Raw genomic sequence first — 19,033 nt, 5'->3', positions numbered from 1 at the left:
TAATTGTGGTTGCTCTGGAGCTACAGAAAGCTTTGACTGATTTGACTTTTTCTTCTCTAAGCAAGGGTTATACTTTTGAACTACTTCTTTCCAGAAAATCAAGGAGATTTTCAATTCAAAGGGCATGTAAATACCCTATATGTACCCTAAAAATATAAAATTTGTTCCCCTCTGTCCCCATAAACCAAGGAATTATTGAGTTGAGGGTCTGTGGCACTCTTGGAGCTGGGACTTGAGAAAAATTGTGTTGCCTTTTATGCTGATATTGTAGGGTGGGGATGATAAGTGGAAGCATGAGTCAAAGAGCTTAGTGATTGGCCAATTCAATTTCTAATCTCTTTATTCTCTTCCACCCCCCAAGCCCCTGGAGAAAAGGGTTAAAAGTAAAATAATTTTAATGGAGTGACTCCCTCCTCCCTTTTTAAACTTCATGTTTGAATGTGTCTGATTTTTGACTTGGACCTGGCAAGACCATTATATGACCACCTTATTTTTCTCCTTTTACAAGGGAATGGGTTCTGTTAAACTAATACTCTCTCCTTACTTGGTCCTCCTCAAAAGCCTCTAGGAGACAGTCTCTCCAGTTTTCTTATGTTAACTCTCTCTTACCAACTCTGTCCTCCGTTTTCTAGAGATTCTATTCCCATTTCTATCACTGAACCTTATCAAATGGAAATAGATACTTCCACATTTTTTATATATAGAGAAAAGACCCATGTGGATGTTTTTCCCTTCCTTTTTTTTTTTTTTTTATTCTGTCACCCAACTGCTGCTCTAATATTTGCTTTTCTTTTTTTCTTTTTTTTTGAGATGAAGTCTTGCACTGTTGCCCAGGCTGTAGTGCAGTGGTGCGATCTTGGCTCACTGCAAGCTCCACCTCCTGGGTTCACGCCATTCTCCTGCCTCAGCCTCCCGAGTAGCTGGGACTACAGGTGCCCGCCACCACACCTGGCTAATTTTTTGTATTTTTAGTCGAGATGGGGTTTCGCCGGGTTAGCCAGGATGGTCTCAATCTCCTGACCTTGTCATCCACCCGCCTTGGCCTCCCAAAGTGCTGGGATTACAGGTGTGAGCCACCACGCCTGGCCCTATTTGCTTTTCTTTTAGGTACCATGAATAAGGGTACTTTTACTGAAAGTAAAAAGTACGTCGTCATGATGAGTGAGGAGAGAGTATGAGTTTTCACATACTACGAATATTTGGAACTGCAAATCAAGCATCTGAGGATGGGGAAGCCATCCTGTTCATTTCACCACACTATGTTATTGAAAAAAAAATCACAGTTCTATGGACAATCCTTACTCTTGAAGGGGTTTCTTATAAAATTAAGTACATGAATGTATGAATACCAAAAGGCATTTTCAGAAAACAGATTTTTAGCTGACTTTCACCTATACCTGCAGTCTTTTCTTTTCTTTTTTCTCCTTTCCTTTCCTCTCCTCTCCCCTCCCCTCCCCTTCCCTCCCTCCACCCCCCTTCTCTCAACCCTCCCCGTCCTCTCCCCTCGCCCTCTCTCTGTCACTCAAATTGGAGTGCAGTGGCACAATCTTGGCTCATTTGCAGCCTTGATATCCCATGTTCAAGCGATCCTTCCACCTCAGCCTTCTAAGTAGCTGGGACTACAGGTGCGTGCCACCATGCCCAGCTAATTTTTTGTATTTTTGGTAGAGACAGAGTTTCACCATGTTGCCCAGGCTGGTCTCGAACTCCTGAACTCAGGCGATCCGCCTGCCTTGGCCTCCCAAAGTGCTGAGATTACAGGCATGAGCCACCACGCCCAGCCATTTGCAGTATTTTCTATACTTTGTTTTTTGGGGAAAGTTATAGTTCATATTCCTAAAGAAATGCTTTTGAATCTAGCTCCATATGTCTCAGGCAGTTGGCATAAAATTGTCTATAGAGAAGAATCTGGGAAAAAGAGTTTAGAAAGTTAATGGAACACATCAGGTAAATAAAGTGCTGATCTCAAAGGTAGTCTGTTCTCTTTGTATAATATTGATTCCATGTAGTTCTTTCTTACACCATTTTCATCTCTTTCTTCACTCCCCAATTCCACAAAATATAAAAACCAAAACAACTTTTGAATATCTAGTTTTTTTAACTTCATATTTAGGGGTGTCTCATTTTTTTTTTCAACTGAATACTTTTTTTTTTATTATTATACTTTAAGTTCTGGGATACATGTGCAGAACATGCAGTTTTGTTACATAGGTATACACGTGCCATGGTGGTTTGCTGCACCCATTAATGCGTCATCTATGTTAGGTATTTCTCCTAATGCTATCCCTTCCCTAGCCCTCCACCCCCTGACAGGCCCCAGTGTGTGATGTTCCCCTCCCCTGTGTTCATGTGTTCTCATTGTTCAACTCCTGCTTGTGAGCGAGAACATGTGGTGTTTCGTTTTCTGTTTCTGTGTTAGTTTGCTGAGAATGATGGTTTCCAGCTTCATCCATGTCCCTGCAAAAGACATGAACTCATCCTTTTTTTATGGCTACATAGTATTCCATGGTGTATATGTGCCACATTTTCTTTATCCAGTCTATCATTGATGGGCATTTGGGTTGGTTCCAGGGTGTCTGATTTTTTTGCTTAGACTCTGACAACTCATTCTAATCATGATCGGATGACCACCTTATTTACAATTCATTAACCAGATATAATATTAATTGAGTCTTGCTGTAAAATGGGAAATGCTACTCCTTGTGCACACTCCCTCCCTCCCACAGAAGTCTCTTTTACAAGAGAATGGGTTCTAGTTGTAAACTAGTACTTTCTTGCTTTGGTTTTTTTTAAAAGTCCATGGGAAGATAGTTTTGTGCCATTACTTTTATAGGCCATTGATATGATCATCAAATTGTTTGATGTTTTGATATGGAAGTATAAAATCAGCCTTTGGTGTTGTGAAATGTGTTTATAAGGTCTCTGTTGTTTTTACTTTAATTTAATTATAAGACCTTTGGGGTTCTGACCTTCTATTCTAAGAACCATATTTGTCAGTGAGCCCCCTGGTTAAGATGTGACTTTTAAATATTTTTTTCACCTCTTCCCTAAAAGTGTTATAGGAAGATTTTGATAATAATGTCTTCATATGGAGAAGCTTAAATTTTGCTATGTGAAATTTTTTGTTAATAGAAACATCTTTATCATTATCTTCTTCTAGTCTATTGATGTTCTGCCTGATGGGGAAGAGGTAAGAAATATTAAAATTCTAGTTTGGTCAGGTGCGGTGGCTCACACCTGTAATCCTAGCACTTTGGGAGGCCGAGGCAGGCGGATCACTTGAGCCCAGGAGTTTGAGACCAGCCTGGACAACATAGCAAGACCCCATCTCAATTTTAAAAAAGAAAAACATTATAAAAATAAAATTCTAACTTATATTAGGATGACCCACAAATCTTTAAAAAGGAAAAAACTTTGATTCAGATAGACATACGAACAGATAATCTAATTTTTATGTTTAAATTTGTGCTCTGGGATGCAGAGATCTAAAGCCATATAAAGGGAAGTATGAGAAATTCTGGCTGGTTTTTAGTCAAAAGTTAAGTATTTTTCCTGTTTAAAAACTATGGTACATTTCAGATATGCTGAAAGCCAGAAAATAATATAAAAGTGCTCACATATTTACTGCCTGGCATAAAAATGAAAAAAAAAAAAGAGAAGTATTACCTAAGTTGCCCAGGAATTACATTTTGACAATCAATGTGAAGTATTAGAAATGAAGCTTACATTTATTTAGCCCTTAATATATGATGGGTCACTTACATGCATTATTTCCCCTTATTCTTAGAACAGAATTATTAAAGGGTTCTTACCCTTACCTGTGAAGAAATTAGGCTTCAGAAAGCTCAAATAATATGCCAGTGGTCACACTGCGAGGAAACAGAGTCAAGGATTTGAAGTCTGATTTGTGTTATTCTAAGGCCCATGTGTATTCTTCAGTATATACATGGTGCTACTGCTGCTTTCCCAGAGAGACTTTGATGTATTTGTGATGTAAGATTTGGATGCCCGTTTTTCTCTGGCATATCAAACTTTTCATTAAAAAACTAATGGCTATGTAATAATATCCAAGGGAGGTATGCTAGCCTGATTTATTCAATAACACTTCATTTAACAGATAATTTTATAGTGCCTACTAGATGCCCAAGCACTATTCTAGGCACTTGAAATGTGGCTATGAAGTAGACCATGTTCTGTCCTCATGGAGGTTATATTTTAATATGGAAATAACAATAAACAGAAAAGTCAAATGTACAGTATTTCAGATGATGATTAAGTGTTAAGGAGAAAAAATAACCTCAGGGAGGGGGAATGTAAAACGATAGTGTTTGGGTGGAAAATTTAGAGAAGTTAACCAGGTGATTTTTGAAAAAAGACCTGAAGGAAGTAATGGGGCTAGATATGTGACTATCTGGAAGAAGGGCAGAACCTATTCAGGAGTGTGCCTGGTGACGAACAGTAAAGTGGCATTGTGGATGGGACAGCATGTATGATGAGAAAAGTGGTAGGAAGTAAGATGGAGCAGGTTGTAGATAATGTAGGATGTTGTCAACAGTGGTAAGGACTTTGACTTTTATTCTGGTTAGATGGCAGTTTTCAGTAGAGAAGGACAAAATGTGATTTAAGTTCAGTCGATCCTTCTGGTTGCTGTGTTGAGAGTAAATTGCAGGGGTTGAGAGCAGTTCTGGTGAAGGCTGATGTGGTAATGCAGACAAAAGATGATGGTGGGCCAGGCATGCCTACCATCAGGGTGGCTTATGCCTGTAATCCCAGCACTTAGGGAGGCCAAGGTGGGAGGATTCCTTGAGCCCAGGAGTTCAAGACCAGCCTGCGCAACGTAGTGGGCCCCTGTCTCTACAAAATTTTTTTTTCAAATTAGCCAGGTGTAGTGGTGCATGCCAATAGTCCTAGCTACTCAGGAGGTGGAGGCAGGAGGATCACTAGAACCTGGGAAGCTGAGGCTGCAGTGAGCTGTGATCATGCCACTGCATTCCCTCCTGCGTGACAGAGTGAGACCCTGTCTTAAAAAAAACTGAAAAAAAAAAAAAAAAAAAAAAAAAAAAGATGGTGGTGGCTTGGACTGAGGTAAGAAGTAATTGGATTCTGAATAGATTTTAAATATAAAGTGGACAGCTAGAATGTAGAGATGTGTGAGGAGGAGGAATCAAGCCTTGTGGTCTGAGCAGGTAGATAAATGGTGTTCCCATTACCTGAGGTGGGAAAGACTACAGGATAATTTGGTTTAGTGGGGATACCAGGAGCCCAATTTTGGATATTTTGGGAATGAGATGCCTAGGAGATGTCCAATTAACTTCTTAAATATTCAGATCTGAAATTACGAGAAGCAAAGCTCAAAATATAAATTTGGCAGTTATTGGCAGTTATTCATGATATTGAAAGCCATGAGAATGGGTGAGATTATTTGGGAAATGAGTGTAGATAAAATAGAGAAGAGTTCAAGAATTGAGCCTGAGAATAAACCAGCATTTAAAGATGAGGAAGACAAGTAGAAAGTAGCAAAGTAGGAGAAAACCAGGTAGGTGTAGTTCCTAGAAGCCAAGGGACAGTGAGAAAGAGAGAAGGATTTACCATGTCAAATACTGAAGATAGTTTTTGTGAAATGAGGATAGAGGAACAGCCATTGCATTTTTCAGCATGATTATAATTTATCCTAGAAACAAGTGGAGCAGAATGGTAGGTACTAAAACCTAATTGGAATAGAAGTAGAAAAATTAGAGATATTTTTCAAGGAATTTGCTATAAGGATGAAAGAAATGGGACAGTAGCTAGAGAGGGTAATTATGTTGAATTTTTTGTTTCTGTTTTCTATTTTTTTTTTTAAGATAGAAGAAATAACTACATGCTTTTACAGTGATAATCAAGTAGGAAAAATTGATCATTATGAATGGGGGATAATCACTGGAGTCAGGAGGATATGGAATTTAGTGCAAAGTTAGGAGATGTTACTTAGTATGCTAGCATGAATAGTTAATCCACAGTAACAGGAAATCAAAATATATGGACAAAAATGCAGTTAGGATATAGGATGTGGTTTTGGGAGCTTGTGAAATTCTCTTCTGATTGCCTCAGTTTTTTTCAGTGAAGTCATAGACAAGATTATCAACTGAGAGACAATGGATTGGAGAGTTGCTGGTTTGAAGAGAGAGGAATAGGTGTGAAATAGTGATTTAGGGGGATAGAAGAACATTATTATTGCTAAGAACCATATTGAATTTAGTGATGAGTAAGTTAAATAAACATCATGGTTTTGTTTTTCTTGGGTCATATTTACTGGCATAGGTACAGGCTGAAAACTGTCAGAGAGTTGATCCAGAGTAGTGTTTTTTCCAGGCAGGTATACTACGAAGGGAGAGAAGGGCAAGGGGGCTTAAAAGCAAGGGAGGTGTATAATGATTGCAAATTAAACTTTGTCAAGAAGGAAGAAAGAACATCAAGGATTGAGGGACAGTGAAAAGTTGTTGGGATCACTAGATTGTCTCAATGAAAACAATTGTTGGGGTTGGGTTACTTTCTAAACTGAGTAAGCTGGAAAGAATAGGAAATGGTGATTGAAGAGTGGGTTATTTGAAACGAGATTATCCTATTTCAGGATATTAAGGTTGCTTTTAGTTTTTCATTATTTAATGCTAATGGTTAACATCTTTGTATATAACAAGGTTTTTTGTCTCTTATTATTATTTCCATCGCCAGTTGTAAAAAGTAGAATTAATAAGTTATAGGATATTAGCACTTCAAATACTTTTACTGTGTAGTACATAAATTTCCCAAAGAATGTGTCCACGGTATGTTTGTCTTAGCAGCAAGTTTCCATTTCATGACTACTTTGCCAACACTAAGTATTTCATTCTTACTCTCACTTTTAGTCCTCTTTTTTTCTAATTTGGTAGGTCAAAATATTGTCTCTATTTTCTTTTTCAACGTACAAGACAAACATTTTTATGTAGCTATATCTAGGTATCTTCCTCTTTGTGGTTTTCACTTTAAAGTTTAGGAAGCACTCTATTCTAGAAAATGTGAGGAAGATATTGAAGAATTATTGAGAATCAATCAGGTGGTAGATTTTAGTTATTAACTTTTCTATGTATCATCAATAAACAGTTCAAAAATATCCTGGAAGAAGAAGTTCAATTTGAAATAAAAATAAAAGTATATCCAGGAGTAACCTAAATGAAAAATAGAACAGGACCTAACAAACACTGGAAAACTTTACACACAGACATTTTAAAATGAAAACTAGAGATAGACAAAAAATAGCTCCATGTTATATAAAGATATGAATTTCCCGGTGATTTTTTTTTTTTGAGACAGAGCCTTGCTCTGTCACCCAGGCCGGAGTGCAGTGGTACGGTCTTGGCTCACTGCAACCTTCACCTCCTGAATTCAAGCGGTTCTCCTGCCTCAGCCTCCTAAGTAGCTGGGATTACAGGCATGTGCCACCATGCCAGGCTGATTTTTGTATTTTTAGTAGAGACAGTGTTTCACCATGTTGACCAGGCTGGTCTCGAACTTCTGGCCTCAAGTGATACACCTGCCTTGGCCTCCCGAAGTTCTGGGATTACAGCTGTAAACCATTGTACCTGGCCCTCAAATTCAGTGAAATTTAATTCCTTGTAAAATTCCAGGGCAGTAAAAAAACTTAAGAATAATTCTAAAAATAGACAAAAGTAGTAAAATAATATTCATGCCTTACTTCAAAAATATTGTGGGCAGTGCTTATCATTGAGTATTTGGCATATATTAGGTGCTATACTATCTCATTTAATTTTTCATTTCCCTGTAGGTTTTATTACTCTAATTTCTGGATGAGAAATGGAGATTCTAAAACATTGAATGTCATATACAAGTGTTAATTGTAGAATGAGAATTTGAACTTAAATCTGCCTAACTTCAAAACCTAGTCTCTTAACTACTTTAATATACTAGTATTTGGTGTTTGGGAATAATAGACAAATATAAGAATGGGGGATATTAGCTCTACCAGGTATCAAAACAGATTGCAAAGCTATAATTACCAAAATACTGTTACATTCGGTTAAAAAAATATATATATATAGTAACACTTGAAACTTAAAAGTAACCCTGAGGCTGGGCACAGGGCTCGTGCCTGTAATCCCAGCACTTTGGGAGGCCGAGGCGGGTGAATCACAAGATCGAGACCACCCTGGCTAACATGGTGAAACCCCGTCTGTACTAAAAATACAAAAAATCAGCCGGATGTGGTGGCGGGCATCTGTAGTCCCAGCTACTCGGGAGGCTGAGGCAGGAGAATGGCGTGAACCCGGGAGGCGAAGCTTGCAATGAGTCAAGATCATACCACTGCACTCTAGCCTGGGCGACAGAGCCAGACTCTGTCTCAAAAAAAAAACATAAACAAACAAACAAACAAAAACTTAAAAGAAAAAGCAAAAAGCCTGAAATGATCTGTATTAACTGAAAAGGTCTATTCTATTGATCAATTCCTGATGTAAATATTATACAAATGAGGAAGTGGTGATTTATTTTTAAATGGTGTTAAGTATTTGGTTAGTTGCTTGTGGAAGAAAATCAATTTAGATTTTTATTTATAATGAAATAGATTTCAGAAGCCTTAAAGGGGGTTGGGGAAGGAAATCCAGATGAGTGTTTTCAGTTCTAAATTTTATTTTAGCATGATTTCTGTCATCATTCACTCAGTTGTCTGGTGGGAACTTAGTTTTCTGAGTCTTTTGAGATAAAACATTACCTTTTGTTGATGTAGTATGATTGAGAACATCGTGAGAATCCCATTTATTTCTTTGACTCTCTAGAGTTTAGCAGCATTTAATAATTGCTTATTTGTGTAGACCACTGTGCTGCACACAGTAGGAGGAGCCAAGCTATGAGAACATTTTCTACTTCTCAAGCTATTATTTTGTCTGAGATTAGTTATTAGCTTTCCTATATATCATAATGTCCATTTCAGATCATCTGAATTGCAGTGAATAGAAAAGGAAATCTAAATTGCAAAGTATCTTTATAATAACTCTAAGATTTGTTTCAATTTGTGATCCACTTAATAAGATGCAGTAATTCATAGAGCCTCTCATTTCCCTGCACTAAGACTTTATATGTTATAATAAACCATATTTAAGTGTTTACTGGGAAAATAATAGGTTGAATTGATGGAAGAATTTTCTGAGACAAACATTTTTCAGCAGATGTTTATAGGAAGGTGGGGCTGGAAAAAGGCTTGATTGAGTTCTGGAACAAATTGGTACAAAAATGTAAGTGATTACCTTGAGGCTGGGCACAGTGGCTCATACCTGTAAACCCAGCATTTTGGGAGGCTGAGGCGGGTAGATCACGAGGTCAGGAGATCGAGACCGTCCTGGCTAACACGGTGAAACCCCATCTGTACTAAAAATACAAAAAATGAGCTGAGCATGGTGGCATGGCCTGTAGTTCCAGCTACTCAGGAGACGGAGTCAGGAGAATCACTTGAACCCGGGAGACAGAGGTTGCAGTCAGCTGAGATCGCACCACTGCATTCCAGCCTGGGCGACACAGAGACTCCGTCTCAAAAAAAAAAAAAAAAGAGCGATTACCTTGAAACTGAAATTTGAGTGATGGCAGAATGAAGGGGCAACATCTGAGGAATTTGAAAATGAAAAAGATAACTTCTAAAGGGGATTAATAAGCAATTATATTGGTAGATATGCAAAAATAACTTTTTAAAAATGTAGAGTGACTTGGATTTAATACTTGATGACAGTAATTAGACAACTTTTTGGGAAGCAGGCATTGAATAATTAGGTAAAGTGTTTCTTTAAAAAATCTGGTTTTAGGCCGGGCGCGGTGGCTCAAGCCTGTAATTCCAGCACTTTGGGAGGCCGAGACGGGCGGATCACGAGGTCAGGAGATCGAGACCATCCTGGCTAACACGGTGAAACCCAGTCTCTACTAAAAAATACAAAAAACTAGCCGGGCGAGGTGGCGGGCGCCTGTAGTCCCAGCTACTTGGGAGGCTGAGGCAGGAGAATGGCGTAAACCCGGGAGGCGGAGCTTGCAGTGAGCTGAGATCCCGCGACTGTACTCCAGCCCGGGCGACAGAGCGAGACTGCGTCTCGGAAAAAAAAAAAAATCTGGTTTTACTTTTTGAACTATGAGAAAGTGCTAGTAATTGGAGCTGTTTTCTCAGAAAAAATTAATAAATTCTTTGTATTTTCAGAATTTTGCAACTCGTCATCTATACTATATTATAAATGGAGACTATTGAAGTCTAAATGGGCATTTTTTTTTTTTTTTTTTTAATTTGAGACAAGGTCTTGCTCTGTTGCCAGGAGTGCTGTGATGTGATACTGGCTCACTGCAACCTCCACCTCCAGGGCTGAGGCCATCCTCCCCCGAGCCTCCTGAATAGCTAGGACTACAGGCACATGCCCCTATGCCCAGCTAATTTTTATATTTTTTGTAGAGACAGGGTTTTACCATGTTGTCCAGGCTGGTCTTGAACTCAAGCTCAAGTGATTCACCTGCCTGTGGCCTCCCAAAGTGGATTACAGGTGTGAGCCACTGAGCCAGGCCCTAAATGGAAAATTTGATGTTTAGCCTATGAATGTGCATTTTTTAGATCTCCTATGTCTTCATTCAACTGACATTTGAATACTAATTATATAGGTAGGCTCTGTTGGAGGTAGGCAAGTTAGAATCTTTTCTGTCTAAGGAGGATGTTAAAACACATAAGAAAATATTTGATTGTGAGTCATTATGGTAAGTGTAGAAATGAAATGGCTTATTTCTATATGTACTGTAGGGTGTATTTTAAATTTAATCACAGCTGGAATGATGAATGTGATTATTTCCTTTGCTGTGGTGTATTTATTTCTCTTTCTTTATCTCTTTCCTTTCCTTTTGATTTTTCCTTTCCTTTTCTTCTCCCCTCCCTTTCCCTCCCTTCCCCTCCCCTCCCTTCTCCTCCCTTTTTTGGACACAGGATTTCACTGTATCACCCAGGCCGGAGTACAGTGGTCCAATCTCGGCTCACTACAACCTCCGCCGCCCCTACCTCAGCCCCTACCTCCCAGTCTCCCACCTCAGCCTCCCAGGTAGCTGGGACGACAGACTCGCACCACCATTCTTGGCTAAATTGTGTGTGTGTGTGTATGTTCATGTGTGCGTGTGTTCGTGTGTGTGTGTGTGTTTCATAGAGACAAAGTTTCACCCTGTTGCCCAGGCTCATCACCACCATTCCTGGCTAAAGAGTGTGTGTGTGTGTGTGTGTGTATATGTATGTGGTTTTCATAGAGACGAGCTTTCACCATGTTGCTCAGGCTCATCTGAAACTCCTGAACTCAAGCCATCTGCCCGCCTTGGCCTCCCAAAGAGCTGGGATTACAGGCGTGAACCATGGTGCCCTGCCTTCTGTTTATTTCTTACTCTGAGTCTTTGACATTTGATAATGTAATCATCCCTTAGACTCCTTTCTTATTTATAAAAGGTGGTACATTTTCAGGACTGTGATTTAGGAATCTTCTTTTTCCTCTCAAAAATGCTTGCAAATAAAACTTTTTTTTCTTCTTGGCAGAGGTTACGCACAGAAAATAGACTTTTAAAACAGCGCATCGAGACATTAGAAAAAGTAAGTGACTACTTATGCAAGCTTCTGTTGAATGCCTAGTGTTTTTTCTGTGTACTTATTAAAAATCCTCAAAAATTCTGGCACATGTCTCCTATGTTGTAGTATTGAATGCTTAGCTTGCTTACCTTACTATTTAGCCAGATAACTTGTTACTAATAAAAATTGATTGGTTGTAGTGGTTCTTAAACTTTAATATTCAAGTTTTAACTGAGATTAAGAGTAACATATTGATACTATTTGTTTTCTTTACACATAATTTCTAAAAAGTATGTTCTTTTAGAATTTAGTTGGGAGTCCATTCTAATATAGCACTTTAAAGATGAGTTTCAAATGTTGCCCTGGACTTTGTAGCATACTGAACGTGGCAGTGATTCCTTTAAGGCCTAGGATTGCTTTTAGTTGAAGTGGCTGACTGATTCCTTACATAAAAATTCACTCTCATGTTGATTTTCAACATAAAGGAATTGTGCATAAACTTTTAGTTCTTATAATTATTTTGGTATCTACTTGTTACATTTTCTGTTTTATATAGAATAACTGGGCAAATATGGAAATTTTGCATTATTTTTCATACTGTGCTTCTGATGAAAAATCTTTTCTAGTCATTTCAGATGCTGTAAGAATGAGTAGTAAAAGTATGGTTTAAGAATTTTGTTTTATTAAAAGAAAGACATCTGAATTCACACTCTTTTGGTGCTTTTTTCTTATTTTATTTTTTTGAGACAGAGTCTCGCTCTGTTGCCCAGGCTGGAGTGCAGTGGCTCAATCATGGCTCACTGCAGCCTCCGCCTCCCAGGTTCAAGCGATTCTCCTGCCTCAGCCTCCCAAGTAGCTGGGATTACAGGCGTGCACCACCACGCCTAGCTAATTTTTGTGTTTTTAGTACAGATGGGGTTTCACCATGTTGGCCAGGAATGGTCTTGATCTCCTGACCTTGTGATCTGCCTGCCTTGGCCTCCCAAAGTCCTGGGATTACAAGCATGAGCCACCGTGCCTGACCGCTTTTTTCTTTCTTTAACTAGAGATGAGAGTAAGTAGATTTAAACATACCCCTCATCATACTGCCAAGGATCTTAAAATCTTCCCTGAAAATCTACAGATAAATATTCAAGAAATAAATACATGGGAAATATGAATATTTTGTAGTATTTGTCATTTGTTTGAAAAGTTTTGATGATTTCGTATTAAATAGAAGTGCATAATAAGTACAGGATATTTATTACATGTCTGCCTTTGTTGTATAATAATTGCAGATACATCATATTAAGTCAAAAATAGTTTCCCTGTTTTTCTGTCATCATGTTAGGGTTGCTATAAGAATAATTCTACTTTTGGTGACTCCACAGGAAGATTGAGCTTGCTTTTAAGTTGTTTTAATTATATACTCTTTTTTCCCACTAAATATCTAGCTTACAATCAAATATGTGTGTCTTCTTGGTTTTTTTTTTTTTTTTTTTTTAAATCTTTGGAGTAAGACGTTTAAACTGGAAAAGCCTTACAGTATTTCATTGAACCTTTGGAATGATAACAATGCTGTAAGAAAACGTTAAGTTTGGATTTTGCTTCTAGAAAATTAAGTTCCTTTTTTTATTGGCTTAGATGGCCCAGGTGTGTCACTTAGCACTTAGAATTCTATAAATACTATGTATCAATTGAATTCTGTAATAAAAAGGTGTACTTTCTCAGTTATTGCTAAAGTTTAAGTTTAGCTCATTAATTTTATTTGTTATATTTTCCTTGCTTTGTTTCTTTGAAAGTTGCTGTTGCACAAATTGCTGTCACACTTTTTAAGTGGAATTGCTTACTCAAATTCCTTCTCCCTTTCATATAAGTGGGTTGACAATATGGATTAAGTCTAAAAGATATAAATACATCAAAAAGAAGAAGAAATATTTGGCTGAGTGCAGTGGCTCACGCCTGTGATCCCCACACTTTGGGAGGCTGAGGTAGGACTACGGATTGTGTAAGGCCAGGAGTTCAAGACTGGCCTGTGTAACATGGCTAGACTGTATCTCTACAAAAAATTTTAAAACTAGCTGGGCATGGTGGCACACACCTGTAGTCCTAGCTGCTCAGGAGGCTGAAGCAGAAGGATAAACTCCTTGAGCCGAGGAGTTGGTGGTTACAATGAGCTATGTGATCATGCCATTGCATTCTAGCCTGGGTGACAGAGTGAGACCCTGTCTCTATTAAAAAAACAAACAAACAAGAAACTGTGCTTGTTCCAGGTAATGAAAAACCACTTGGAATTTGTGTTTGGTATCTTCAGGAAACACATGATTTTCAACCACCTATCCTTGTTTTTATATATTTTTCTTAAGGTTTAAAAATGAAAACACATTCAGTAAAAAATGGTTTTAAAATTTAAATGTCCATTTTAATTAGCAATGAAAAGTAGATGGAATTTGCATATATTTGTTTCTTTTTTCTTAATTTTATCACTTTTATTTCCTTCTCTTATATTTCTATCTGAATTTTCCTTTTGTAGGAAAGTGCTTCCTTGGCAGATAGATTGATACAGGTATAGTTTTTGTTTTGTTTTAGTTCTTTTAAACATCTTCTCTAACTTCTAAGGAAAGTCCTAAACCTCAAAATTCGTATTTTAATGCATGCAATTTTACATGCGTTTTTCTAGAAATAATTTTTTGGGTGGTATATGTGGGTATAAATTTAATTTTTTATAACAGTGTTATCTTGGTTTATTTTTGCACGTTTTAAAGCTAACCTTATTTTTTTAAGTGTTTGTTTCAAAATGACGATAAGTGGATTCTGTGAAATTAACTACTATTCATTGAAAATTTTAGTCCTGCATGTACAACTCAGTAATATTGCATGAATTAAATTGTTATTGACTGAAAGAAGAATTGTTCTTGTCAGGTGAAATTTTCGTTTAGTTTCCCAAACTTTGCTGGAGCAATAACAAGCTGCTAGCTAATGATTACCTAGGCTTTTCTATTCGCTGAGGTGACTTTTTTTTTTTAACATGTCAAAGTAAATAACTAAACCTCACAAAGGCAGTCTTTCTTGAATCTATCCTAAATTGCTTTACACACAAAAAAATTATGTCCTAAGGGACAAGTGACAAGAGCCCAGGAGGCTGAGGAAAACTACCTCATAAAACGGGAGTTGGCCACCATCAAACAGCAGAGTGATGAGGCCAGTGCTAAGCTGGAGCAAGCTGAAAATACCATCAGGAAGCTCCAGCACCAACAACAATGGGTAAGGAGTCTGGTAGTGCTTGTCTCACCTTTCTCATCCCCCTTCCTTTCAATCATTTTTTTTTTTCATAGCACAGATTCTGTGCTGTTGTTTTAAATAACTCTGTTTTCAACTTTAATTGAACTTTTAAATTATACAATTTTATGTTCTGTGATATTTAGGGGTCTTATTGTGGCCTAAGGACTCCTGTTCTAATTTTTTTTCCGTCTACATAGTTTTGTTAGAAATAGGTAATATTTTCTTTCCTTACACTGTGTTTTAAGTAATGGTAAATAAGCAGTGTATGTCAGAATTGCTTTTAAGTTTTTAGAAATCTGTTTTCATAATAGCTGTCATTTTGCTAACAGTAATTTTTAAATCCCAACTTCAGCTAGTTTTTGTTCATTGTGCAGGTGAAATATTACCCAACATGCAGAATATATGCAGTTATCTCATTTAAAGCTTCGGCAATGTGGCAATTTGTGTCTTATGAAATACTATTGCTTAGACTTCCTACATCAAGACATTGAATTATGGGTTAAGGTGTATGCCTTTATTTCAGAGGGAGAGAAGTTGCAAAGATGAAAAAGATTAACCCTTTAAAAATTAATTAACCTAGAGTGTGTTTCTAATTATCTTAATCAACCTAGGTTATGTACTAAGCAGCTACTAATTGTACGTCTAGCCTCAGATATCTTTTGCAACTTAGACCTTTTCCATTGGCAAATTCAGACTAGGGTGATCTTAATCAGGAATATGAGGGTAAAAGAAAAGCCAACTGTTTATCTTTGAAAACATATTATTTCTTGTTTCAGTTTTCCATCCTCAGGTAGGCGCTACATTGTAATAAGTAAGCAGAAAAAGTTGTGTTAATCCTAGAACTCTATGCAGATCTGGAAGGCAAATAGAGTGACTGCAGAGTAGGACATTCTTTTTATTCAGTAAAATTAAGACACAGCATCATCATCTTGGTACAGAAAAATCAGAAAACCAAAAGCAAAAAGAAAAATTGGCAATTGAGGGAGCCATAAACATCTCTTTTTTTTTTTCTGTTATTGTAGATTGCTAAGAAAAATGAATAGGAGAGTGATAAAATAATACTAAAAAGAGGGGAACTCATATTTTGCTCCACTTTTGTATGAAATGTCAATAATATCAAAGCATTCAAAAGAAAAAACAGTTGTGGAGTTACATTAGGAATTTACCTGAAATAAGTTACTTTAATGTGATTTTTTTAAAGAAAACTAAGTATTGTTTGCATTTAGCATAAGCTACAGTCATAATACATTAGAATCATGAATTAAACTTTTTACATTGTTTTTCAAATATTGAGACCAATTGATAGATGTATATCAAAGGGATAGAATGCTGGTTTATAGTAAAAAATTTAACTTCGTGAGCAAAAATGGCCAGAATAAAGTGAATGAGCATATTACTGGTAGAAAGTGAACATCTGTTGCTCAGTGTTTTGATTATAGCCTTCCCTAATATAACTTTATGAATTCTTCAAAGTTTCAGAATAAGGGTTTTTAATCTGTGTTCCAGCAGGAGGTATTGAGTTACCAATATAAGCATCCACCACCACCACTCCCTACTGCCAAATAGTGGCAATTTATATGATATAAAGAGCTTTGGATTTTATTTATGGAACTAGATTCTAGTCCTGTTTTACTAACTGTGTGATCTTGTATACTCAAAGACAGTTGTGTGTGTGTGTGTGTGTGTATGTGTGTGTGTGTGTGTTTTCCCCTAAATGATTAAATAGGGCTAGACCTTCTCAGGTCTCTCTCTTTCACTTTTAAAATTAACTTTATTAAAGTATAATTTACATGTAATAAAATTCATCAAATGTAAGTATGAAGCTTGATGTGTTGGAAATGTGTGTAGTTGTGAAACACTACCGCAATCAAAACAAATAATATGTCTATCATTCCCTTTATGGTTCACCACCCTCCAACCCCAGCAACTTGTCTGCTTTCTTTCACTATAGTTTTACCTCTTCTAGAATTTCAAATAAGTGGAGTTGTAAGGTATGTGACTTTTATGTCTGGCTTCTTTTACTTAGCATATCTATTCACTTTTTTGATGATTTTTGAAAGTTTTATTTTTAATTGACACATCAAATCAGAGTAATTAGCTAACACATTGATTGCCTCAAACATATTTATTTCTTTGTGGTGAGAATATTCAAAATCCACTCTTCTAGCTATTTTCAAATATACATTATTGTTAACTATAGTCACTCTACTGTGCTATGTAACATCAGCATTTATTCTTCCTATCTAACTGTAACTTCGTACCTGTCGACCATTGTCTTCCCATCACCATATTCCCAATCCCCTCCCTAGTCTCTAGTAACCACTATTCTATTCTGTTTCTATGAGATCAGCTTTTTTAGATTCCACATATGAGTGAGATCATGTGGTATTTGTCTTTCTGTGTCTGGCTCATTTCACTTAACATAATATCTTCCAGGTTCATCCATGTTGTCACAAATGACAATTTCATTTTTTTAAATGGCTGAATAGTGTTATTTTTATACATTTAGGGGATCCAAGTGCATTTTGTTACATGGATATGTTTCCTAATAGTGGAGTCTGGGGCTTTTAGTGTAACCATCAGCTGAATAGTGTACATTGTATCCATGAGTTAATTTCTCATTCCTCACCGCTTCTCACCCTGTTACCTTTCTGAGTCTCCAGTATCTATTATTCTATGCTCTATGTCCATGTGTATGCATTATTTATTTCTCATTTATAAGTGACAGTATGCAATATTTGACTTTCTGAGTTATTTTACTTAAGATAATATCCTCTAGTTTTATCCATGTTGCTGCAAAAGACATAATTTCATTCTTTTTAATGGCTGAGTAATATTTCATGGTGTATATACACACTGTTTTTTTGCATTCAGTCATCCATCAGTGGATACTTAGGTTGATTCCATATCTTTGCTGTTGTGAATAAATCTACGAGAAATGTATGAGTACAGATATCTTGGATATGATTTTTCCTTTGGGTAGATACCCAGTAGTAGGATTGCTGGATTGAATGGCAGTTCTGTTTTTAGTTCTTTGAGAAATCTCCATACCATTTGTCATACAGGTAGTACTAACTTGCATTCGCACCAGTACTGTATATGTGTCCTCTTTTTTCCACATCCTCGCCAATATCTGTTATTTTCTGACTTTTTAATAGCCATTCTGACTGGTGTGAGATGGTATCGCATTGTGGTTTGAATTTTAATTTATCTGATAATTAGTGATGTTGAACATTTTTTTTCATATGTTTGTTAGCCATTTGTATGTCTTCTTTTGAAAAACATATGTTCATGGCCTTTGCTCACTTTTTAATGGAGTGGTTTTTTTTTTGTTTTTTTTTTTTTCCTGTTGAGTTGTTTGAGTTCCTTGTAGATTCTGGATATTTGTCCTTTGTCTTACGTATAGTTTGCAAATATTTTCTCCCATTCTGTAGGTTGTCTTTTCACTCTGTTGATTATTCCTTTTGCTGTGCAGAAGCTTTGTAGTTTAATTAAGTCCCATTTGTCTAGTTTTGTTTCTTTTGCATTTGCTTTTGAGGTCTTAGTCATGAATTCTTTGCCTAGGCCAATCAGCAGATAGGTTCTTCCCAGGTTTTCTTCTAGGCTTTTAAAAATTTCGGGTCTTAAATTTAAGTCTTTAATCCATATTTTCTTCCTTCTCTTTAATCCATCTTGAGTTAATTTTGTACATGATGAGAGATATGAATCCAATTTCATTCTTCTTGATATGGCTGTCTAATTTTCCCAGTAACATTTATTGAATAGGATGTCCTTTTCTCAGTGTATGTTTCTATCAACTTTGTTGAAGATCTGGAGGCTGTAGGTATGTGCATTTATTTCTGGTTTTCTGTTGTTTCATTGATCTGTGTGTCTGTTTTTAAACCAGTACCATGCTGTTTTGGTTACGATAGCCTTGTAGTATAATTTGAAGTTAAGTAATGCAATACCTCCAGTATTGTTCTTTCTACCTAGGATTGTGTTGGCTGTTTTGGGTCTTTTTTGGTCTCATATGAATTTTAGGATTTTTTTTTTCTAACTCTGTGAAAACAGACATTGGTTTTTTTGTTTTTTTTTTTTATTCTTTAAGTTCTAGGGTACATGTGCATAACGTGCAGGTTTGTTACATATGTATACTTGTGCCGTGTTGGTGTGCTGCACCCATCAACTCGTCAGCACCCA

At 36.8% G+C, this 19,033-nt stretch overlaps 1 protein-coding gene across 2 annotated transcripts in view; it reads left to right on the top strand.

Moving 5' to 3' along the window:
• The window catches only part of EVI5 (ecotropic viral integration site 5), a 307,542-nt gene that overhangs the window by 139,832 nt on the left and 148,677 nt on the right, over positions 1–19,033 (top strand). The window contains exons 11-12 of one of the 2 annotated variants that reach the window (XM_011939984.1): positions 11,564–11,617; positions 14,106–14,138. In XM_011939984.1, coding sequence (XP_011795374.1) covers positions 11,564–11,617; positions 14,106–14,138 — 87 coding nt within the window. The remainder of the gene's footprint in view (positions 1–11,563; positions 11,618–14,105; positions 14,139–19,033) is intronic. The other variant, XM_011939985.1, reaches the window with a different exon arrangement.

The sequence above is a fragment of the Colobus angolensis genome, unplaced genomic scaffold (genome assembly GCF_000951035.1).
Source record: "Colobus angolensis palliatus isolate OR3802 unplaced genomic scaffold, Cang.pa_1.0 Scaffold186, whole genome shotgun sequence".
In the NCBI taxonomy this organism is placed as follows: Eukaryota; Metazoa; Chordata; class Mammalia; order Primates; family Cercopithecidae; genus Colobus; species Colobus angolensis.
Note: the sequence above shows the minus strand (reverse complement) of the source record. Positions and strands in the feature narration are given on the sequence as shown.